The following is a 26363-nucleotide window of genomic DNA, read 5'->3' as shown; positions in this document are numbered from 1 at the left end:
GCTATCCCTGGTATGATATTTTTTTTTATTATTATTTTTTGGCTTGACTTAATGATTACAACTACCACTATGAAAATGTTAATTCTGTCAGTCATTTGGGCCTCTTTCTGCCACACACAATTGCATTACAAAAGTCTGCAAGCCATAGTGCAATTACTTCTAACAACCAATTACATATTTACTTTCAGTAGTCAGCTCTGTATTTAGGTCGGTTTCCACCCTAGGCACTGGACCTCAGCACAGACCTATAGGGTGCCTATATATAAATATGGCCCTGTCAGTAGTCTGATTAAAACTTATTGCTGATTTTTTTGCTTTGTGCGTTTAGTTGAGTTGATTTAACATTTAAATTATTTTAAAGTAGACTTAAAGGATTTGGAAAGGTTAAAACTAAGTAAGCTTTATCAGAAAGGTCTATTTAAATACACCAGTAAACCCTCAAAGTAGTGCTGCTCTGAGTCCTATGTAAAAAGAAACACAGTATTTGTGTCTTTCTATTGTGTAGACATGGGCTTCTGTATCAGACTTCCTGTTTTCAGAATAAACCTCCAGGGCTAGGTCTTGAGCATGCTTAGTTTGCTCTTCTCTCTGTCCCCTTTGAGCAATGAGTGAACAGTGAGAGACTCAGGCAGGAAGTGATGTCACAACAAGCTAATATGGCAAAACAAACAGAGCTCTTAGAGCTGTTTATTCGGGTATGGTAAAGCATTCTGCTGAATAAATTTAGTCTTATAGCTTGCACTATTGTGGCTAATCTATTGGCAATAAACTGCTTTGGTAGCTTCTTATGGAGAACTGGATAGGAGGCTCCATACCTGTATTTGACTTATCCATTCAAAAAGAATTAGTGGAATATCAAACCGAATTCAAAGCCTAATTTGCATATTCAACTGAACTGAATCCAAAACGTAAAATTGTCCAAATACTGCAAAAGTTTCTAGGATTTGGCCAAATCCTAAACTGAATCCTGGTTGCTGCATCCCTATTACTTAACGAATTACAAATACAAACAGAATAAAAAAAGGTTGCTTCACCGCTATCCATATGATATATGTCCAATAAAGGTTAGAAAAACAATGACTGGGAAAATTTCTTCAGTTTATTTTAGTTCAATAAATACGACCATCATTAATAGTTAATTAGTACAGGTACCGCACCCACTCAAAATACCATAAATAATACAAGACAAAGTTTCCCATAGTGTGTGCTTGGACAAGAGGAATTGATATATGTCTGATCATACACCCCCAAAGTAACAACATGCGTTCACACACTCACACACGCAGACATATATACAGACTTTCCAGCAAGAACACTGTAATCTTTGTCTGTCGCTTGTACTTTTCTTTCCGTCCTGTAGAGAGCCACAGAGCACTTTTAGTCAGTATATATCTACATATGCACAGCTGCCTATGCTGTGTCTGTACTACTGTTGCAAAGCTCTACAGATCAGACGTTAAAACTCCAGGTCCTGTTTAGGCAGGATTTAGAGTTGCTTCTGTCAGAAAGACAGACTGATTGTTTGAAGGGAATCCAAGGTGGCAATGTATTTTACTTCCAAATGCTGCTTCCAGAATCCCACTGCTTTATGGCAGCAGCAAATGAAACAAAAGAATAAAAATCCATTAGCAGTGTCATCAGAGTGGGACAAAACATTGTGCAGATATCCATAAGTCCTGGCGGTTGTCTCAACTTGAGACATGTCTCTATGAGCTTTGATAATCAATCCCATTACCCCAGTTGCACTCCTCTCTAGAAACTCCATGGAGTTCTTGTCTCCTCTGATTTCACTTTTTCTTCTTCATCGGTATCTTTAAGAGAATCACAAAGTCTAAGTTAGTGGACATAAAATAATGAAGCAAATGTGACTTAAAAGTAGCACATGGTGCACATATGTATGCATATAATGATTCTTGCCCATCTGTAACAGATGCAATTTACAGTGTATGGGGGCTACTGATGGCATTTTCATTATAAACACTTTCATTCTGACATAACACATGTTTACTGTGGCTCTGTAAGCAACATTACAAAAGGTAAGAAAACCAACAGCAACAACTAAAGCCAAAAAATAATGCAAAATGTATGTTGACATCAAAGCACAGACCCACAAGGTACTGCATGCTGTGACAGAATTTGTATCTCCTCCCCAATCAACATTATAGATTATTTGCATATACCCCTTAACTAAGGTTGTTTATGGAAGAAAATACTGGTCTCCCTATGTTTTTAACTTTCTTTCATAATAATAACTCGATAATAATAACTTTCATAATGCACTCGAGCAGCTTTCTTTGTTTCCCTGTAAGCAGCCAGCAACCATGTATAAATTTGTATCCGAAGCCTCAGTGCAGTCTGCATATTCTGATTATTAATCAGTCTTGCAGTATCAGCTTCTATGGCAGATATTATTTGACTTGTGCTGATTTGATCCCTAAGCTTAACCTCCCGACTGAAGCCCAGACCACACAGAGCATGTTCAAGGTCTTGGTATTGCAAAAATGTTTAACAAGATGATGACACCCTGCGGCCAACTTTGAAAGCATAAATCATTTGTTTAATTAGGCTTCTGGTGCAGTAAATTCATGTTTATGTTTAGTATACAAAATACAGCATTTCTAGCATTATTCTATTTTAGACTTTAGTTCCCCTTTAAACTAAGCTCCAGTAAATGCATAGACTACAACACCATTTTCAACTGATATAAGCATTATGCCACGTAGATTGTGCAATACAGAGAAATGGACAATCTTCTGGCTTGTTATGATGGATTCAAATCTAAAAAAGCATTTACTGATGCAATTGAGAACAAAAGTTCTGCCTTGGGACCAGGAGGAAGTCCAGTGGGTATTGCATGGCAATGTGTGACATTTTAAGCCCACTTAAATATTAGTCACTACAATACAAATATAATCCAGATGTTGGCTACATGAGGTTTGGACAAGAAGAGGTAAGGACAGTGAAAACTAGAGTACGGCCAGTAACACACCAACTAGGGCATAACTCATTTTGTAAACTTACCTTTGCACTTGGTGCAACATTTGTCCCGTTTTGAACCGATACCACATGTAGTTCCTGTACACTCCTGTTTCCGACACTGTGTAACTCCCTCCTGTAAATAAACATATTATATTTGGTTTAGTCACACATAAAAGTGTCTATTTCATATTTAGCCTTCATATTGTACCATTTAACTTTCTGCTTTATATTGTTTAGGATCTCCTCGTTATCACGCAAGTTCTTTTTGTCTTCCTTCTATATACCGCCCAACATTTCAGAAATAGAAAGAGGGTACAAAAAGATTTGTGAAATTTTTTTTGACCACATCCATTTTGTGGCCACACCTCCTATTTATCATGTTCATTTTACACAATTTGGCAAGTTATGAAAGTTTGAACAAATTTCTGTGGTTTTATGTGTTATTACAGTTTTTCTAATGAAGGTGAATTGCCCTATAAAGTGCAAGTCACAGTTTCCACAAGAGATCTGCTTATCTTAAATAGTTACAATTGTATATTTGCTTATCTTAAATTGTTATAAATGTATCCAAGTGCACCTGCCATTCTGGGATCTCTGCCAAAAGCCAATTATGTTTTAGAAACTTTGTATCTTTTTCTGGCTGTTGAGGGCAGGAGATCAAAGAGAAAGTTGTAAATTTCAGTAACAATCCGGGACTGTGGATTGAGCTGTCAAAATTGAGATTGTCCCGCAAACAATGGGACAGTTCAGAGGTATGTTTCTAGAAAGCTTCTCCTTCTATAAAGCTTCTCCTACCTGCTCCCATGACGTAATTTTTCTCCAGCAACATTTCACTCCCACTCTTAATTCTACATTTTGCGTTAGAGGGCTTTTGTCTTCTTATGACTATGTTATGTATTCCCTCTTTAGCTTTCAACTTACCATGCAAGAGCATGTAACACACTTCATCTCTCCAAAGGGTGGCACAGTTGGATGCCAGCGCTCATTATTTGGGTACCACTGACGGCCAAATCTGCATGATCGTGGTGATCCATCTGACTGCATACTGTCTGCCAGCTCCAAAGAACTCAGCTCCTCTACTGCAAAAGAACATAATCAAAGCTATTACATGCTGTTACAGAAATGAGTCTACACTGCATGACACTATGAAGACCGAGTTGTTGCCTGAAACCTTTCATACTGGATGAATTTGATATGAGAACTTTGTGTTTTCGTTTTATAGTACATTTCCAGTTTACATTATGCTTTTTTTTAAACCCTTTTCTAACTACTTTCCCCTCTTCCCCAACACTTCCACTCAATATAACTCCCAAATCCCCTCATATCTGCCTTTTTCTCACCTGGGCACTGTTTGCAGCAATCAGATGGATTGGCACGAATTGGGTTGGTACAGGAAAGTTTTGGACAGGTCACCTTCTCACAGTGCACTTCTCCAGTCGAACCCTGGTGAAAAAGTATGTGTTTTAGTCAAACAATAGCAGAGAAGAGCAAGCATCAATCATAAATATAGCACTATGGGAAAAAGAATAGCAGCCAGCAGTCACAGTAAAAATCTACAGAAATTGAGTAATATTCTTATTATTAGTTACTAATCCATATTGATGGGACCATGACATTTATTGTGCCATTTTTACATCCTGCAACATGCTATTCTTAGTTTTTATTTGTTTCACATGCCTACCCTGAAACATTACTGTAATTGTTTACACTGGAAAGGTACTCACCCTGCAGGTGCAAATGGCACATTTAATTAGACCAAATGGAGGAACAAAAGGATGCCAACGTGTACCAGCCGCCTTCCATGAACGATCTCCATCAAAAAAGCAGCCTATGAATTTAATAAGAGCAATTAGCGCTGGTGCTTTCACACTGTTAAGGAGCTAAAGTTGTGAAAGAGGAACAAATTGTGGTTTTAAGGTTGTTATGAAAGGTGCAGCACACTGGACAAACCAAGGTCTGGGATAGAAAGCAGTGCTTATGAGATAACGGTAAAGGATAAAATATGTGTTGATTTAGGTATTCAAGAATGTTTACCTTCACTTGTGCGAGTTCTCTCTGTTTTTTTCACCTCTCTCATTTCTTTTTTTTCTGTAAAATTAATTTGAGAAATATTAATTGGTTACACAGGAGAAGAAGAAGAGACAACAAACTGATTGCCAAAACCCATAAGCACCTTAGATGTCAAAAGTGTAAATGGGAAGTTTGAACTGGCTCAACCATTAAAGGACAAGGAAAGTCTAAAATAGAATAAGGCTAGAAATGCTGTATTTTGTATACTAAACATAAGCATGAACTTACTGCACCACAAAGACTAATCAAACAAATGATTTATGCTTTCAAAGTTGGCCACAGGGGGCTGTCATTTTGTAACTTTGTCTAACATCTTTGCCTGACCCTGACCCTGCACATGCTCAGTGTGGCCTGGGCTGCTTAGGGATCGTCATAAACAAAGCTGCTTAAATTCTGCATTTCTGGTAAGTAAGGCGGGGGCTCCCCCTGCTGTTCATAAGTATAATTGTTTCCCTGCTCAGCAGTTAGGGACCGTCTGACAATTCCTATCCACAGCAGTAAATGAAGGTAGAATTTCACTGCATACAGTCAGGTTTCTTATAAAAACAGTACACATTTTTTAATTAAAGTAAATTGGAGATAGGTTTCTTTTTCATTAAAGAAAGTAAAAATGGGATTTTATTTTTTTGCCTTTCCTTCTCCTTTAACTCTCTATTCTGTACCCAAGCTAATGACAGACTGGCATGAAAAATCATCCTGTACATTTTATAAAAACTAGCCCAAGATGAGGCTATATTTAAAGCTAGTCTGAATATAGCCACAGCTGTTTTGATCGCCCTTCTTCACTGGCACTGCCAGACTAATAGTTCAGTCATGGCATCTGCAATACTACAAAACTTGAACACATGCTTCTGATTTTGTCATAGGATAAATTACCTTCGCATACAGGACAACACTGATCTGATGTTTGGACAGGCTGGGAGCAGTTCAGAGGCGGGCACACAATAGGATCACAGATCACGGTACGTTTCTGCACAAATAAAATGCATAGTGTTACATAAATGCATAGTTTAAATCAGGAAAATTACAGCCGTTCTCAAAGTACCCTGGACCTAACTAATTGTTTTCTACAGCTATTGAATAACAATATAAAAACTTATATTGAACATAAAAACGTGCCTCTCCTCTCACAATTGTTAAAAATATATTTTTTTAATAACGTTCCCTTGATTGGGATTGCGAGCAGCACTAAACATTTGCAAAAACATAATTTTAAACATTGCTTGCTATTTTTAATTACATTCCCCTCTCTGGAGTCTTAGGACCTAACTCAGTATTTCCCTGCCAACCCCCAATAATTTAGCCTATCTTACCTGACAGCTACACATAGAGCATTTCCTGTCATACTCTGGAGCCCATTGTGAACCATGGGCCCTTAGTTGACCTTCGAAAGAGCATGCTCTTGGGTCTTTCCGAAGATCGTCAGGGTCACGCTGCCTTCCCTCCTCATATAACTCATATTCATACTCAGGCTCCTCGGGGGTTAGAGAAACTCCTCCAGATTCACAGCTGTTAGGTATGTGTATCTATTTAAGCAGGGAATTATTTTAAGAAAAAACAGTTATGTTTTGTTAAGAGAGGGAAAGATGTGTATTGATATCTGAATGGCAAGATAAATACAACTTCCTTATTTATTATATCTAAAATTATGACACTCACCTGTCCCCGAATTTCACCACGAGGATTCAGTTTGGTGCTCACTTGGATAAATGCTGTGCCCCGGCTTAGATGTCCCAAAAGGTCAAGGTCAAGGTCTTTTACACTACCCTGTGCCTGCAGGAACAAGTAAGGAAGTGGAAGAAGAGCAATAGGTCAGAAAGGTAAAAAAATGTGACAAGAGGGTAAGGAAAACAGTGGCAGACAGGTGGTAAATAAAAAGTTATATTATAATTAATTGCTAAATGATTTCTTAAACTTAGCTTTAGTTGCCTAATCTCTCAGTACCACATTGAACTACAGTTCCGTGCAACCTTTGGAAACCTGGACGTGTAATTAAACAGTAGCTGGGGAGCACATGTTAGATATCCCTGCTCTCCATAAGCATTTGTGACCAGGGGGCCTCTCTAACCAAGGAATCATACATTCTGGATTTGATTTCTTCATGGCACGGATTGTTCTCATCAATTTACTTATTGTTCTTTGCTGCGCTTTTACACATAAGCGTTAATATTATAATGCACCACTTGTGAACTTGTATGTAAAAGGCTTTGGATATGACATGATTTATTGGTGCCCACTCCTGGCAAATGTTTTCTCTTGCAATCCACAGCTAAATTGGCACAAATAAGCGTTAGCAAATAGCAGAAACACTTCATTAACCTCTATACATGCTCTTTGCAGTTCATTTGGCTCAGTCTTTCTTAACTACTTTTCTAATGTCATATTTTTAAAAATATTCAAAACACTCACATTCCTATCCTAAGTATTTGACTTAATTACTAACTCTGCTGGGAGACTGCTGAATATATTACAAGGAGTTCCTCCCTTTACGTCTCTGTTTAAAGGAAAACTATAACCCCAAATAATACTTGAGCAACAGATAGTTTATATCAAATTAAGTGGCATATTAAAGAATCTTATCAAACTGGTATATATATTTAAGTAAATATTGCCCTTTTACATCTCTTGCCTTGAACCACCATTTCGTGATGGTCTCTGTGCTGCCTCAGAGATCACCTGACCAGAAATACTACAACTCTAACTGTAACAGTAAAAAGTGTGGAAGCAAAAGACACAACGCTGTCTGTTAATTGGCTCATGTGACCTACATGTAACATGTATAGTTTGTTTGGTATGTTTGTGTGCACCGAGAATCATACGATCCCAGGGGACTGCCCTTATTTTTTAAAATCGCAGTTTTCTATTTATGATTACCCAATGGCACATACTACTAAAAAAGTATATTAATAAAAAATGGTTTATTTACATGAAGCAGGGTTTTAAATATGAGCTGTTTCATGCAAAACATTTTTTATAGAGACCCACATTGTTTGAGGGGTATAGTTTTCCTTTAGGTTTTGTCCAGAACCCAAGAAACCATCTCTTTTTTAATTTCTCTTACCTCTGACCCATAGAAGCCCTTCAACAACCTCTTGTGTCCAGGAGAGCTCTCCCCGACCTCACCAAGCTCAGCAAAACCATGGAGATGTGCGTTTAGTGCAGCGTCCTCTGCCTTACCCAGACCAGTCACCACAATCTGATAATGCAGGTGGCAGTGCTCATCCAGTGAAACCCATGCATGACCTGCTGAACCTGTCCTGATTGGCGGTGACACAAACTGACCAGCTAGAGGAATTGGGAGCTCTGTAAAGAAAGAGGCATATCAGGTAAATGTGCAAGCAACCCTACCAAAATGTAATATAAAAGTACGTTATCTAAAAGAAAGTATAATGCACTGCTGAAGCCAAGCAAAGGGTTACACAATTAAAGCTCTCTGCTGTGAGCCACCTCCCTATGTAGGACAAATAGAATATGAGACCTCCCAGATCTGCAAATAACATAAGAAAAGGAGGCATGGAAACAAGAAAGAATGGGATAGTAAGGCAGTGAGGAAGAGGGGAAGGAGAAAGAGTTAAAATAAAACAGTGAGAGAAGTGCAATACAGTCTCTCTCTCTCTCTCTCTCTTTACTAGACATACATAGAATACTACTGCTAAAGACAGATATAAAGATAAAAATGTATGGAACACTTACGCTCATATCTGGCCCACAGGCCACTGTATAACAGAGGGGTTAATTGTCCTCTGAGCTCCCCTTCCTGGAAGTCCTTTGTTGCTACATTGAGGAAGAGCTCACTTTGTAACAGCATATGTAGGTCTCGGGCATTAGCATCTATCCAATATCCCCAGACCTGAAAGAGAAAACAGAAACCCCACTAAAGTTAATAATTGCTCCATTAACAGCCCTTGTGCCATTTATAGCTCAGCGCATAACTAGCTGTACTAGCTGTTACTCTTTCAGCACATTCAAACATGCATAGAATTTTATGCATTATTTACTGTGCTAACACGGTAAGAGGAACATGGATATTGCCCTATTTGTACAAAAGCTCTGGAGGTACAAAGCAGTCTTTTCTCTATTAAAATTATTTACCATAATTGTTTGCCAGCTGTGTATGCCTTTTACTATGTAAATAACCTACCCAGTTGTTCCAATTTAGCATGAAAACTTACTGTTAATAAACTCTGTTTTGCATTGAAACCACAGACCTTTACATCATGTCACTGGGGCTATCTCACCTCCAATGTTTATTTCCCACAACAATCACATATAAACAACATACCCTTCCATCATGGTAGTCCTTGCTCAAATCATGCAAAATATTTCGCTTTGTTTTCCTGCGAGGTTTAGTCTCCAGTGTCACAGCTGTCACAGTACTCATGGTACCAGCAATTTGAATCTGTGGACAGATACAGATAGAAGATGAGCTGAAGAATTCAGGGAATTGTCAGCAACATAAAAAGCCAGACTCTCCAGGTTACACATATGTCCACCCAGGTTTATATCTACTACCTGATATTCCAGAGTTCCATTTTCATGCAGTGTAATACTTGCAGATCCCACAGCTCCAGTTTTGGTGGGATTTAAAGCATCACCACCAGATAACACACTCTGCAAAGCTATGGAGAAAGTAAGGATATTGTAGCAATATGATATATTACAATGATATATTGATATGATATGATATAATGATATATTTACACAACAGACACATTATAGAACCAGTTCAAAAGAGCACTGACTGGATAAGTAGCTTGGTCATAGTAAAGAAACCATCAGGTAAACTAAGGATATGTATAGATCCTAAACCACTTAACAAAGCCCTGAAAAGGAATCATTACCCAATGCCTACAATAGAAGATATTCTTCCAGATTTATCAAAAGCCAGGATATTTTCAGTATGTGATGTTAAAAATGGATTTTGGCATGTGGAACTAGATGAGAAATCAAGCTACTTGACAACTTTTGCCACCCCATTTGGGAGATATAGATGGCTCAGAATGCCCATGGGAATAAGTCCAGCTCCAGAAGTCTTTCAGCAAAGGCTAAATCAAGCTCTAGAGGGACTTTCAGGTATTAAGACAATAGCTGATGACATACTAATTGTTGGTGAAGGTGACAGCCTAGAATCTGCTACCCGGGATCACGATCTGAAAATAATTCAGTTATTGGAAAGATGTAGACAAAAAGGCATTAAACTCAATCTGGAAAAATTCAAGCTTAAAATGACTGAAGTACCATATATAGGGCATCTTTTGACATCAGGTGGCCTAAAAGTAGATCCAGAAAAAGTCAGGGCAATTCAGGACATGCCTGCCCCAACAGACGTAAGGGGAGTTCAACGGTTCCTAGGTATGGTTAATTACCTCTCTAAATTCTGTGGCCATTTGTCAGAGCTGTGTGAACCACTGAGACAGTTAACACACAAAGATTCACTCTGGGAGTGGACAGACACACAACAAACAGCTTTTGATGCAGTGAAACAGGCTATTGCAGATGCTGCCACACTCAAATATTATAACCCTTCTCAAGCAGTGATAATACAATGTGATGCCTCAGAAAATGGCATGGGAGCCACACTGATGCAGGAAAAAGAACCTGTAGCATTTGCAAGTAGAGCGCTAACAACTACAGAACGGGGTTATGCTCAGATTGAAAAAGAACTTTTAGCTGTTGTATTTGGTATGGAAAAGTTCCATCAGTACACTTATGGAAGACATGTAACAGTGCATTCAGATCATAAGCCATTAGAGACCATTACAAGAAAGCCTTTAATAAATGCTCCAAAGAGACTGCAGCGCATGCTTCTCAGATTGCAAAAGTATGACTGTGACATCTGCTACTGTCCAGGCAAAGATTTACTTATTGCAGATACTCTTAGCAGGGCCTACCTTCCTATCTCAGATGAAGGTGACAAGGACATTGAAACTATCAATATGTGTGAATACTTGCCGATGAGTAAAGATAGGCTTAAAGAGATACAAACATGCACAGAACAAGATCCAACAATGCAAATTCTAAAGACTACAATTTTACAGGGTTGGACAAAGTATAAACAATATACCCCTGTTGAAATTTCTCCTTTTTTTCACATTAGAGATGAACTTTCAACACATCAGGGCATAATATTCAAGGGAGAAAGAGTGGTCATACCAGGGAGTCTAAGAAGAGACATCATGGAAAGATTACACACCTCACATGTAGGCATAGAAGGATGTCTACGCAGGGCACGGGAATGTGTATACTGGCCTGGAATGAATGATCAAATTAAAAAGTTCATAACTCATTGTGAAATATGTGCATCTTGTGGAGATAAGCAGGCAAAGGAAACACTGCAACCCCATGAAATCCCTGACAGACCATGGTCAAAGGTTGGTACTGATCTGTTCACTTGGAATGACAAAGAGTTCTTGATAACAGTTGATTATTATTCCAATTTCTGGGAAGTAGACTACCTACAAGACACCAGATCAAAAACGGTAATCAAAAAGCTAAAAGCCAACTTTTCAAGGCATGGCATTCCAGATGTACTATTTTCTGATAATGCAGCTCAGTTCACATCACAGGAATTCAGACAATTTAGTAAAGAGTGGGAATTTGAGCACAATACCTCCTCACCAGGGTACCCTCAGAGCAATGGCAAAGCTGAATCTGCTGTGAAAATGGCCAAGAAACTGATGCGGAAAGCAAAACAAGCAGGTACAGACATCTATCTTATGTTACTGGATTTAAGAAATACACCCACACAAGGCTTGGAGAGTAGTCCAGTTCAGAGACTAATGAGTAGACGAACAAAGACTCTCTTACCAATAACTAAACAACTGCTGAAACCAAAACTTGTGGTTGACATCAATTCCAAACTGAAACTGAATCAGAATCGACAAGCAAAGTACTACAACAAATCTGCAAGAGATCTACCAACTCTTCAGAAAAATGATAATGTTTGGGTTCAACCACTCGATAAATATAGTAAACACTGGCAAAAGGCAAAAGTCATGCAGAACCTAGGACATCGGTCTTACCTAGTACAAACAGAGGAAGGAAAAGTGTTGAGAAGAAATCGTAGGCATATAAAGAAGACTGGAGAACCTGATAACAGGAAGCCACAAAGACTATTTGATGAAGATCTAACTTGGCCTTCAACAAAAACTTCAACAGCAGTTTCTCAAGGACAGATACCACAAGAAGCAGATCAAATAAGTGGGGAGCAAGAAAATGGAGAGCCCACAAAAGATTTGTATGTCTCAGAAGTACCACATTCTTCCAAGGATACAACATATGTGTCAAGAGCTGGGAGAATGTGCAGAAAGCCAGCTCATCTCAAGGACTATGTATGACTGGCCACAATATAACATTTTAAGTTATGCAGTTATAAACAATGTTTGCTGTTCTAATTTTTTGTGTTCTTTAAAGAGAAAGGATGTAGCAATATGATATATTACAACTGGCCACTAGATGTCTCACTGTTTTAACTTATGCAAGAACTAGCAGGATATACTTGTTGGTAGTTACAGACCGTGTGGTCAGCAGCTAATGGTCTCTCTTGGGATCAGTTAATAAAGTCTGTGCTACGTGATCCTGAGTGTGTACCTCCTTGATGTAAGTCTCCCTTCATAACAGATATGTTATCTATTAAGATTATTCTTATATAGCCAGAGTTCACTCTTAATGTACTTTATGAAGTGTACTACTTACTGTCACATGATCTTCTGACTGTGATGATGCCTGACATTGATTGTTGACGTCTCCCTTCTGTCTGCACTGAAATCTCTAGCTGACCTTGGGCCAACCACAGCATCTCACGGCTGGAAAGGTCTGGCAAGACCTCTGCAAAATCTTGTTCCTGATGGTGGTAACATGTTCAAAAAATAACAAAAGGAATAAGAGTTGATTAAAAGTGAAGATTGTTTATAGTTACACTGTAAATGTGATATGCAAGTTTATAAATAAAATCATGATATCTGAAAATTTGAGACTCACCTGTGCAGAGATGTTGGCGTATATCTCCCGTATCACATGGTTCTGATGAGAGATTTGCACAAGTATTGGAATCCAATCTGGAAAGGGAAATGATTATTTTATAATTTTTCTTCGCACAGATCCACTATTGCAAGATTCTCTGTTTTACACCTCTAAGGCAGCAATAGTTCTGCCAAATTCTCACCTCGTTCTCCACCACGTAGACCTCTGAGCATAAGAATAAAGTTCAGATTGTCATCCACGTCACTTAGTGTAAACATTGCGAGTCCTCCACCTCCTGTTACATCAGAGTCTTCTGGGGTAAGAAGTGCACTGAAGGTCTCTGAAAAGAAGCAGAAAAAATATTTAGCAAAACAAGTTAGTATTGTAAAACTATTGACAAAGAAGCCATCGCTTCAGAATTTCCTCCCCTTGTTTTTCTGTCCCCAGATTGTCTACTGACCATCTGAACCTAAATGCTTAAGTGTTCATAGAACCAGAAAGTAAAGCTTATAGTCTGTCATTCCCCTATAACTTGAAGTCAATTCTGTACCAACCATCTCACACAACCCACCATCTTCTTCCCTTAAATGCAAATTTAATTCACATAATCCTCATAATTTTAGTAGCCACTTACCTGAAAACAGGGCTTTGTGTTTGACAATCTTGCCTGATATTTCAGGCTCTGAAAGTGTTGTGGTCACTAGAGATACAACAATGTGACCCATTTGGAGAAGACGTAGAGTGGAACGATTAAGGGACCTCCAAATACCACAGGTCTGCAAGAAAAATACATCATTGTTATTAGAAGCAAATGGAAGGCAGATAAAATACAATTCAATAGTGAATAGATTGTTTACTTACAGTGTCACCTCGTGTGGATCCCATTCTGTGCACTGGGTGTTCAAACAGCACAGAACCTTCAAGATCAGAGAAACGGATTCGGGAAAGTCTGTCTATCCTACAATTAAAGACATAGTCAAAGTCAGTGAGAAAAACATTCCCTGTTCATAATTAGGGCTTATATTCAGTGTTTACATTCAGTGTTTAGTAAAATATACTGGCATATGATTTGTATATGTTTCCAGTTAAAGAAATGATTGCCTCGCTTACTTTAAGCAAACCCTTGCACAGGTATAGGATGAAGAACCAAAGTGCAGAAAAAAAGCCATTTTTAAAAAAGTTCAAATAAAATAAAGAATAGGGAAGAGGAAAGAGTTTTGGTGATAGGCAGAAAACAAATATATTAGGGCAGAATTAAAGAGCAATATCAGATATGCTCTCACCATTTATAAGTGATTGAGAAGAGCAAATTTGAGCGCTGCAGGTTGAATCTAGCCTTGGCTACTCCACTGGTAACTGGGGGCCACACATGGCTGGGTGCTGTTAGTAGTGCCACGTATTCTGCAAAGGAAAAAAACAAGATAAGCCTACATTCTTAAACATGATAACATTTACCAGTAAGAATGAGAATATGGACACTAATAGCGATTGCTCCTTAAAACGTTCTTTATAGTATTACTGTATCTATACTACTCTATTGAATGAATCACAACCTGTGGAGACATTCATCACTAAATTACAATTCAGACTGATGAGTAAGCTGCAAAGAAGCTAAAGTAGGGGCACATATCTTCTCATCCCCACAAGTACTGTTCCCCACAAAATGGTTGCTGAAGTTCAGGTAATTTAAAATGTTCTAGTGTTAGGGAAATGTGGCAGTACTGCACAGTATAACAGCTTTATTCTTTGTTGCTCAGAACCATATATTACTTACATGTTGCATTAATCAGTACAGGATTATGGGATGTGGGGTAAGGCAAGACATTACCTGAACGACTCTCCTCTACAGCGAAATCATCGGAACTAAGATAAGAGCGATCATTATAAAGATCATCATCCTTCTCTTGAAAATACTCAAATCCATCAAAAACAAAGTCTGATTTCTTGATAGGAGGAGCTGAAAAAAGTAAAAGTAAAATAAATATACCACGAGTAAGGATTATAGGCCATGTTAAAAGTGTGAAGCATCAGGGGCCGAGAGGGGGAGACATGACAAGGAGTTGGATATATATATATATATTCAATTATTCTTACCTTTGGGACAAGTCTTGCAGCAATGTCCAGGGAGCAGGATAGGGTTAGTACAGGAGGGTGAGGGGCAATCATGTTTGATGTTTTTGCAGCTGACTTTGCCAGATGGTTTTCCCCGACGACTTCGCTGCTGCAAAGACAAAAATTAGTTTTAGTGATGAGATTTCAAATTGTATCCCTGGAACAAATTCTGCTGGATCATCAAAACAGGACAATGTCAGAAGCATTTCTGTGCCTTTACGTACTTGTAAAATTATAAACATATATAGGCTGAGAAAAAACACTTAATAAGGGACAAGATAAATGCTCTATTGATTACAAAATTAAAGGTTCTGGATGAAAAGCTTCAGCTCACAACAATCAGTCCTTGATAAAGGAAGAATTAGCTCCTAATGATGCTCTCAGTAGCCTATGGTAACCTACTTATTAGCACATACTAACTACTCACTAACAGGATAGCATGGGCTAGAACAAAAGCTATCCAATACACAAATCCAGAACTTCCTCTTCACCCATTAGTGATCAGTATTACTGCCTAGCTAACTCATTGTGTATTTAGTAATTAGCAATTAATAGCAACCAACTCTGTCTCCTCCTTACTTACTTTCAATAATACTCTGAAGCCTATGTTATTGTCCAGTTGCTTTTCAAATGCACCTGGACCTTTCCAGCTACCTGTGAATCCTTTGTTCTCTTACATTTCACTTACTACCCTCCCCCCAAGTATTGTACTAGCACCTCCTTTATTTGCTGTAAAATTATATTTGTGTGTGGTGTGTTTGGCCCATATATTACTACTTACAGGTTCACAATAGCATAATACACAGTGCATAACTCCGAATGGTTCCCCAAGATCTGGATGCCACGAATCCTCCAGGGAGTAAAATTTCCCACCAAATGTACAACCTGAAATGAAAAAAAGATTAGACACAGTCCCCTGGATTAGTTTCCATAGTCAGTGACCCCCACAGAGCAGTTCACACAGAAAAAAATCTCTTGAGAATGGTTTCTATAATGGCTGTAAACCCAGGAGCATGCAGCAAATGGAAATTACATAGAATGATTGGAAGAAAACATATAGGGGCCAATTAATTCACTTTGAGTGAAGGAAAAGAAGAAAAAAAACTTTGAATTTCGAAGTGTTTTTTTGGCTACTTCGACCATCGAATGGGCTACTTCGACCTTCGGCTACGACTTCGAATCGAAGGATTCGAACTAATAAAACATTCGATAGTTGAAGTACTGTCTCTTTAAGAAAAAACTTCGACCCCCTAGTTCGCCACCTAAAAGCTACTGAACCCCATAGGCTTGCCTAACTTTTTTTTGGTCGAAGGATAATCCTTCGATCGTTGGATTAAAATTCTTCGAATCCTTCGATTGAAGGATTTAATCGTTCGATCGAACGATTATTCCTTAGACCGTTCGATCTAAGTATTTGCGCAAAATCCTCGAAGTCGAAGGATTTTCATTCCCCAGACGAATATCGAGGGTTAATTAACCCTCGATATTCGACCCTTGATGAATTTGCCACATAATAATCCTTACGGTCATCTATGTAAACACAACTAACTAATATATTTCCTGAGAGGACTACATGGGGTGACTAGGTTCCAGTGACCGAACATGCAACATGACTTGGGTCTGATTGAGGTCCCAAACAACAAAGTACAAGAGGATAGATCAGTCAAATGGTAGAAGTTTTATATTGAAGAGCAAATAGACATAATGGATCCAATGATAATAGCAGCATGCCAAAGAAGGCCCCATATAGCGACCCTAAAACGGAGAGAATTAAGCTGAGTCCTTTTGGAAGATATTAAATTGAGGTTAGGGAAGCTGTTGGCCGCTCTCCTCTTCACTGATTTCTGGCAGAAGTTCTGGGAGTTTGAGGAGAATATACCCAAGCCAGACACTGCCTCTGAGGTGCGTAACCAGACAGAAAAACAAAATGTTGCTCCAACCATATCACACAAACATTTCCCAATAACCTCTGCAACGCCACACACAGCAAAACAAACATAGTATACACACGCCAAAGTCTGGAAAATATGCAACACTTCTGTCAGCAACAGGCAATAGTTTGGAAACTAACAAACCGGCAAATTCATCAGTCCCCTGAGAACATCTGCTTGGGCATGTGGGAAAAACTAGGAGATGTGTGACAGCACGCAAAGCAACCTGCACATCTGAGTTGCTCAATGCATACCAACTTGAAGGCAGAATGTTAAAATCAACACAAGTGTTGGCTTAGTCTGTAAACAAATGCGTATGCAGTATGTGAGACTCAGGGAAAGGCTAATCGACAATTATATTTTTACAATTATAGCTATGCTTAACATGTAACCTTCCATGTAAAATGCCGCTCACGCCACAACTTCAAAATATTCAGGGGGGGCAGCATGGGAAGCTGCTGGGACTGTAGTATAATAAATGGAGGGCCTCAGACCAATAGAAAACATGAATGATGCCTAAAGTCTATATGAACAAGATGTAGAATGATGTAGAAAGCATGTAGAGGAATATATTGTCACAGTATGAGTAACGGAAAGCCATTGCCTTGCTGCTTTGAGAAATATCAAGGGTCTAATGAGTACAATTAATGAGAGGGACAGGAGATGCATTACTCAATATTGTCACAAATGATGGGGGTAATACAGTATACACTGCAATTTTATGTCCAGAACCCCAAATATCCGTCTGGGACACGGCTGAGCAGAGTTCTAGCAGCTGAAGAGCTCTGTGTAATGGGCTGAGTAACATAAACATTCCCTCATAGCAACTAATAAGTAAATCTCTTCCTATGGGAGCAATTAGTGTGACAGCACATTCCCTAAATCTGCTCTAAGCTCTGCCTCACTCCAATAACAGCTCTGCTTTTTCCCCTCACAAAACTTTAGTGGGGAAACTGCCTGACCCCCAAGGTCACTGACACTTACTGAACCTCACGTTTGTGTTGGGAGGGATCCAACAACATTCTGTAACTCAGGGGATGTCCAACCTGCGACTCTTTTGCTGCTGTTCAACTTCAAATCTCAGCATCACCATGTGACAACTTTGGGCTGCTGTAGTACAAGCACAACTGATGGGCAGGTTGAGTGCCTACATTTAAGCCTGGTCAATAATCAGTATTAATGTGGCAGCCTAAGGATTTAGATTTACTGATCAGTGCCCTGGTTGCTAGAACATGGGAGTGAGGCGATTGACTAAAAATAAGGGAAAAGCTAAAGTTGAGATTTCTATTATGGTTTGCCCAAAAACACTACAGCTCCCCGGTGACTACCCCAGCAGACAATTCTCACTCACCTGCTGGAGTCTTGGATTGGAGGGGCTCCTGTTCCGGGTGAATGGGCAAGAAAACCTTTGTGCGAGAGCAATCCACAGCCAAAATCCACAGGGTCCACAGAAGTATGAGGGGGGAACACAGCATTTTTGTGGTTGTCCCGAACCAAGCTCAGTTGAGTCCAAGCGTTCTATATTGTATAGTGAGAGTACAGTGTCTATGCCTAGCACTATACTGAGCTATGAACCATGAGCCTTCAACTCTGCTACTACTTAAATCTGGCTCTCTGGGTCACATCCCGCATATATGGCTCTGTACCCTCAGCCAGCAACACTGCGACACACACACTCCACTTCTTCACAGCAGGTACCAATGTCCGGAAGATACAGTTCAGTCCAGTGTCCGATGTGCCTTCTGGTGACTCAGTGGGACAAGTGCAGGATTTATAGGCAGAGGCACGGCAAGCAAACAATGCTGCCAACCCGGCCCCCTCTTCAATCCTTCCAAAGTATATTGCACTCACTCTGGGAGTTGACGAGTCGCTCAGCGGGGTCTCTGCCCAAGGAAAGTGTCTCTTAACAGCACTGAATAGCCCAGCAGGGAGCAGCAGGAGCTCTGGACTCCCCCCTAACCCGACACACTCAGAAACAGCATCCTGACTCAGCCTGGACCCACCCAGGAGAGAGGGAAGAGGATGAGCACAAATGGAGAGAAACAGGGAGAAGTGGGGGCATGCACAGAATAGCATGTGGGAAAGTTACATAGAGGTATACAAGATTTGGGCAATCAGTATGGTATGGAAATGGGGGGACAGTGGTATTAAGGGGAGACCTTTTGATAGAGAGACTCAAATAGGCAGATAATATGCAAGGAGGGAGAAGTCAGTGGGGTTGATAATGCAATACAGAATTGGGTGTAGAGAGTGTGATTCAGAAAAAGAGGGGAATTGGAGAGATTGTTGCAATCAAGTGAGAAGTGGAACAGAGAGTGTGTTATGTAGTGGGAGGAGAGGAGCAGAGGGAGTGTATTACAAACTTACATAAAAGAAGAAGTGGGGCAGAGGGAGAGGGTGATACAAAAAGGGAAAAGTGGAGCAGAAGGAGAAAACATACAGAAATGGAATCAAGGTGCTGAGAGTGATACACAATTGGAGAAGTGAAGCAGAAAGTGTGTTACAGAAAGGGAGAAGTGGGGCAGAGGGCGAGTGTGTTACAGATAACAAAAAGTGGGGTACATAGTATCATAGCACACAGAGAAATCAGGGTGAGAAGAAAACTGGGCAAATGGAGAATCAGAAACAAAACAAAATGGTTTTAATGGCAGAGAGACTGCTCTACACAATAGTCTGTTAAGATTCCAGAAAGATGAGGGAATTTACTGTAAAGGACAGAAGCATGGGAAAGCAGAACCAAGAGAGGGAGATGTAAGATAAAAATCATAAGAAATAGGAAATGCTTTAACAATAACAAATAAGTAATAAAAAGGAGGAACTGAAAGAAAGGTTATAAGGACAATTCTATAGACAATGGCTTATGTAACACACACATATTCACAGTGCTGTACCAGGCCTGAGTAGCTCATCTAAACTATACATTCAATTATTTTCTGGTCATTACTACAAAAATAAATGTTCTGTTTTTAAACCAATAAGCATTATTATTATTATTATTACATACTCATTGCCAAACTCAAGGCTAATATGGAGCAAAATAACTACTACATGAACTGATTGTGAGATTTCAGCATATGCTAATTCATGTTTTGGTCACATTAAAGCATCCTTGGTTACAAAAGTATTTCTTTCAATTTTATCTTGAGAAGTCAGTGCATTAAGCCTCAGGAAGTAAAGAGTTAATGGCCATGACTTGTTGGGGTACTGAGGCAAAGGCAGTCTGTGAGCTGCTAATTAAATATTAAGGGTTTCCCTTAATTTACATATGCCAGTACATGTTTGTACTTTGTCAAATGCTTCTTTTTATATGATAATTATCATATAGTTAAGTGATCACTTCCATTCAGTACTGAAGCTTCTCCAAATCTATATTGTGGGTAGTGGCATGTTATCAGGGGACAAATCCAATCACAGGGCATGTGTTGTCCTGATTTGCAGGAAAAAAACATAACCTGCCAGATGCCAACCTCTTTAAATATATAAGCTGGACGCTGGAGCAGTGTCTGGCACTTTAACAAACTATTATTGATGGAATTTCTTATGAATCTCAACATGCCAAAGAGTTCTGTTCACCCCAAACACACGTAAACTCTGGCATCTCTAGCAGGTTTAACATCCTAGGAAGATAAGTTATGACAGTTTTTGTGTTATGACCACATTATTGTGTTTTTAGCATTTATTTTAAGGTATTGTATATGAACACAATGATCTCAACTTAATGTAAATAGGTTAGAGATCTCCTTAAAAACAGAAGCAACAATTTATTAATCTAATTTGCTACACAGAACACACAAGCCAGAGAATGCATCAAAATCGATGTAGTATAGTGCCAATATATATCTTTGTGGGAGGCAGTGGTATGGGGTGTTCTTTTTTCTATCCATTGTCCTCAAATTAAAACAGTATCACTCAACTGAAAGGGACTGATTTAGGCAGTCACTATGTATCACAGACACCCAAACCCACTGTTGTACTATTTGGGGTATGATAATGATAATGGAATTGTGTTGTTGTTTTTGTCTTGCAGTATTTTACTGGGTACTAATCCTAAAAGCTTCCTATGGAATTGTAGACCAGCCAACATTAAACTACAGATTCAGATATGAAACATAATCAATCATCTGCAATAAGCTGTATCCTGAGCTAAAAAATAATGAGAACAATTAAAATATATAAACATTTATATAAAACAGGCAGTGTTTTTTTGCATTGCCAAGTGCTTTGGGTAGCAACCAGCATGCCCATACACACAATATTAATCAAGATAAAAAAGGTATCCCCTTAATTAATTGTAGCATGTAATGAAATTGATTGACCAATTATATTCCAATAGATTATAAACACACAATAAATTATAACTAGTATTTAAGAAAAGAAAAAATGAAAAAAAATCAGGGATATTATTTGTTAACACTGTCACTTTCTCTGACGTAAGTCGGTTCCCTTTAGTTAATTTATTTAATTACACCAGGTGATAGATCTATTTGCTACTTGAATTTTAATTTTCATACACACAATATACAACATGTTGGAGCACTGTAATTTAGGTCTGTTGGGGTATGTGTTACTGAGAATTACTGAGAAATAAAAATACTAACTAGTGGCCAGTTATTAGTGATCCATGGCTGCATGGGTTTATGTCATCACTTTGGCCTTATATGTGATGTAGTCCTGTATCATTCTGCATACAACTTAGATGTGACTTAATTCTGATGACACTGTCAGATGCAATAGGTTGAATACAAGTTAAATGAGGCCTTGTTGGTATTTATGTTTTTTTGTGAGTGCCATCAGACCACAAACAAGTGTCAGAATTAGGTTCAACATTACAGGGGTGGAACTACCGGGGAAGCAGGGGGTGCTAGCGGGCCAGGGCCCGCACCCCCTCAGGGCCCCCCGGCAGTCCTCGCGCCGCGCATATCCCGGCCAGTTCCGGGTTTACAGAGGGGGGCGGGGGGTCCGGATGCGCGTCCTGCACCAGGGCCCGTCCCCCTCTAGTTCAGTTTCTGCAACATTAACAGAAGTTGCCATTGCTAGATACCATTGCAAGCAGTCAGATCCATTCCTTTTATGAGCAGTTGTTTTGACTCTGTGCACATAGAATTTAGAGGTGTTTATAAGACCTTTAATATTGAGAATACCCAGTATAGAAAGTCTCCAGATTTCCATATGGCTTCATAGAGATGTATGCAAATACAGTTCTTCATCTGACCAGTTATATCAGATCTCCATCGTGCGATTGACAGATTCTATGGATTTAAGCAGTTATACACTGGGGTGCTGTTATTCATCCAGTTTGCCTGACTATTATCATATTGAATCTGGATATATGCTGTGTGTATAATCCTAGTAGGATTAAAAAACATTAAATTTTCCTAATAGTATATCATATGTCATTTTTTCTATGACATTTTACAATTACCTCTGTTTACCAGATTTGGTTGGGCAATTTTGCAATAATCTGCAGGTTTGACAGACCTCTCCCATTTAAAAGACAACTAATAAGTAACAACATCACAGCACAGAAAAAACTAGAACAATTGAATTCAATGTTTTATGTTTGAAGTGCAAAAGCAAATCTATTGGATTTCCCTTTTTAAAAGAAAACATTGGGCCAGGTGTCATTTTCAGCACAGGAGAAGGGTAGTATGGCACTTTAGATAGGCTTCCTTTAATCTAATAAGGTATTAAGTACAGTTAAACCCCTATTTTAAATTTTTAAAGAGAACAGTAAAAATGGTGTAAAATCAGTGAAATATATTATTAATTATATATTAGTGGGACCATAAAAAATTTATGTTAGTATATGTAAAATAGAGGGTTCACTGTACAGTAAAGGTGGCCATACACGGGCCGATAAAAGCTGCCGACAGACCGTGTCGCCAGCTTATTGGCCCGTGTATGGGGGCCCCCGACGGGCTTCCCCGATCGAGATCTGGCCGAAAGTCGGCCAGATCTCGATCGGATGGGATTAAAAATCCCGTCGGATCGCGGCCGCATCTGTTCGTTGATGCGGTCCCGCGATCCGACCGCCCGTTTGGCGAACGGTAGGATCCGATCGTTGGGCCCTAGGGCCCACGATCGGATCAGCCCGATATTGCCCACCTCAAGGTGGGCATATCGGAGGGAGATCCGCTCGTTTGGCGACATCGCCAAACGAGCGGATCTATCCGTGTATGGCCACCTTAAGTGAGCTTAATGGCTTGAGGAACACAATTTTGTGCATACGGTGTATTCTGATACAGATAGATTTAAATTCAGTCTAGCTGATGGTTGTGTCAAAAAAGCCTAAAGGGAAGGTTAATCAGCTGAAGTCCACTTTACAATGAAACTGTTTCTATTCTGTACAATAAACAGTTGTATAATACAGTATTGTGGATAGATTGATCAGGGTACATTTTAAATGCGCTCAGTCTGCTATAACAAACTACAAACACACACACAAAAATGATTGTATTGGAGAAAAGTACACACATCCACATATATATATATATATATACATCAATACAATGTTATATAAAAGACTGGGAAGTCTCTATACAAAAAAAGTGATGGTGCAGAGCACATTCAATGATCTCTTCCTGTATAATGAAACCTAGAGTGATGTAGTACAATCCACATACTCAGCTGGGTGTATACACTGCAGTTCCTTGTTATTCATCTCAGTATATATTGGGAATTGTCTTCATACCAAGGAATTACATATAATACCAAATACTCTATATCTTGTTCAGCACTATCCATTTCACCAGCAGGTATTTGTCATACAGAGGGAGTATGTATTAATGTATATCTTATCATTTTAACCACAACAGAGTTATCAGCTGCCACAATATAAGATTTTAGAAACTAATTGCAGCTTAGTATTTTTTAATCATCAACATTTCTCTATGATTTTTTTCCTTTTGACAGTCACAATAAAGAGGAACTGCTTAATTATAGTAGATGTTTCCTAAATTTGTTTCAAGAATAGGCTTTAATATTTTTTTTCTTAAGCTTGTTTTTATATCAAAATTTATAAGAGTTCCTGAACTCAACACACGCATGCTGTAAGTTGCTGAGGGATTTCATGTGGTCTAATTGGCTGAGAGCCAGCATGATGGAGCTCGGTGCAGTAGGGAAATATGTTATGTTGAAGTAGCACACTACCTTTTACATCTAAAACTATTACAACAAATAATAAAACATATTTGTGAAAAAGAATTACTAAGCATCCAATACAGTTAGGGTACAGGTTTAAAAGAAGACCAGACCCCTTATAATGACATTGTAATTGTGTTTGTGCAATGAATTATAATGTCACTAAATGGCCAAGCAGGTGTGTGTGTGTCTCAATCATGCAATCAATTAGTTATTGTCATTTGCAGAAGATCATATGTTTATAGAGTATGTTTCTATTGCAAATGGCTAATTTAGGCCCCCACAGTATATTTTATGAACTCAGTGCTGTTTAGTATTGTTTGTGTATTTTTTTAGGGATATACCATATGTCTGGAGAATGCAATAAACCACAGACTTTTTTGTTTTTTCTGCAGTACCAGGACTAAGGAATGCTGATTCTATGGCATTATCTAGCATTAAGATTATATTATATTTACTTGTTATACTATATTGTTGTAGATATTTCAATAGAAACCCTATTATATTAGATTGACTTCTGGCATCATTTATCAACTGCAAGCCATTGGCAATGTCCTATCTCAGGTATGTCCACCTCATGACAATTACGTTTTTTGATGCGTTGAAAGTCAAGCTTAGATGGATCCTGTTGAGGTTATTTATTAATGCCCGATGCAAATGCATCCAGGAAATACATGCACTTTGGGCTGAAAAAATATCCAGTGAGCAATGCAAAGTGTGGTGCAGAGTGCAGCACTGGCTGGGGTAATGCAGCTAGTTTCTAATGCTTGATAAAGCCCTATAGAGGCAAATGCATTGCAGCACCCAGGTGGTGTCACTCCTTAGGTTGGATCATTATTTTTTGTGTTTTTACTCCAATATCGAAAAAATTGTGAAAATCGGCAGTTTGCCTGTACTGTTAAATCGTGAAGACCGTGAAAATCTGTAAAATAGTGGAAATTGTGAGGAGATTAGGAGAATTTCGCTCCGCTGTGGAACGCACATGCTTAAGTGAACCAGGCACCATCTTGGATATTCGGGAAGAAGGTACCTGCAAAGTGGAGAAATCGTGAACAGGCTGGTTATCACGTGGGGGCAGATTTACATAGGGTCGAATATCGAGGGTTAATTAACGGATTAATTAAGGATTTTAATCCATCGATCGAACGATTTTTCTTCGATCAAGCAAACATTAGAAAGCCTATGGGGACCTTCCCCATAGGCTAACATTGCACCTCGGTAGGTTTTAGGTGGCGAAGTAGGGGGAAGTTTTTTTTACAGAGACAGTACTTCGACTATCGACTGGTCGAATATTCGAACGATTTTTAGTTCGAATCGTTCGATTCGAAGTCGTAGTCGAAAGTCGAAGTAGCCAATTCGATGGTCGAAGTAGCCAAAAAAATCATTCGAAATTCAAAGTTTTTTTTATTCTATTCCTTCACTCGAGCTAAGTAAATGGGCCCCTTAAAGTCTATGCCCGGCTGAGCCTTCGAGGAAAGACCGGAATGCAGGATCTGGTGAGATCAATCCAATTATTTTGGAATTCTGTTTGATAAATAAATTATATACTTTTTTGAATACATTGGTCTTAAAATACACCTTAATTTATCCCTTTGACTTTGCATTATCCTCAATAGGACCTTGAGGATTGAGGGTGTTTTTTTGACCAGTGAGAACGTTTTTCCTCAATGCTACAATACCTCAAATAATAATTGTAATGCAGCCCTGTCCTTGTTTGTTTGTTTGTTTGTTGTCAGGACTCCTTTGCACCCTGTGAAAACCAGCACCTCCAAATTTGTGTTTTAATAATGTGCAAGTTAGAGGGTAGAGAATGGGCGACGCTATACCTATATGCCTTTTGCTTCCTATTCTTCATTAACAAAGGACTGTATTCATGGGGGGAAAATACTGGCACTGATGGCAGGGTTCAAATGCTAAAATCATGGATATTTGCATTTTGCACTCTGCCCTGCCTTCAGTACATTTGTTAGACACAAGTGCAATGCTTATGATCACAATTATAATAGGGCAGCCTGCAGTTGAACCATTACAAGGGACAGTTGATACACCTGTACTGAGTTTCCTCCGCATACAGTATTTGTATTTATAAGCAGGATTTTGAACTGTAATATTGCTTTACTTAACATCCCAGATAAGCATACAATCCATTAATGACCACTTGGAGTTATT

At 38.9% G+C, this 26363-nt stretch overlaps 1 protein-coding gene across 1 annotated transcript; it reads right to left on the bottom strand.

Moving 5' to 3' along the window:
- Window positions 1-1077: 1077 nt before the first annotated feature.
- chrd.2.L (chordin, gene 2 L homeolog) lies at window positions 1078-18867 on the bottom strand. Its single transcript, XM_041563201.1, has 23 exons — window positions 18406-18867; window positions 15905-16008; window positions 15106-15232; window positions 14840-14968; window positions 14295-14412; window positions 13873-13969; window positions 13646-13787; window positions 13214-13351; window positions 13030-13106; window positions 12745-12892; window positions 9562-9668; window positions 9332-9448; window positions 8743-8899; window positions 8111-8352; window positions 6709-6822; window positions 6363-6575; window positions 5926-6019; window positions 5014-5067; window positions 4704-4807; window positions 4320-4422; window positions 3901-4058; window positions 3022-3112; window positions 1078-1811 (listed from the first exon to the last, which is right to left on the bottom strand). Exons 1-23 carry the CDS (start codon window positions 18527-18529, stop codon window positions 1753-1755), a joined length of 2817 nt encoding a protein of 938 aa, XP_041419135.1. The 5' UTR covers window positions 18530-18867; the 3' UTR covers window positions 1078-1752.
- Between the last annotated feature and the right edge of the window lie 7496 nt (window positions 18868-26363).

Source organism: Xenopus laevis, chromosome 5L (genome assembly GCF_017654675.1).
Source record: "Xenopus laevis strain J_2021 chromosome 5L, Xenopus_laevis_v10.1, whole genome shotgun sequence".
Taxonomy (NCBI): Eukaryota; Metazoa; Chordata; class Amphibia; order Anura; family Pipidae; genus Xenopus; species Xenopus laevis.
Note: the sequence above shows the minus strand (reverse complement) of the source record. Positions and strands in the feature narration are given on the sequence as shown.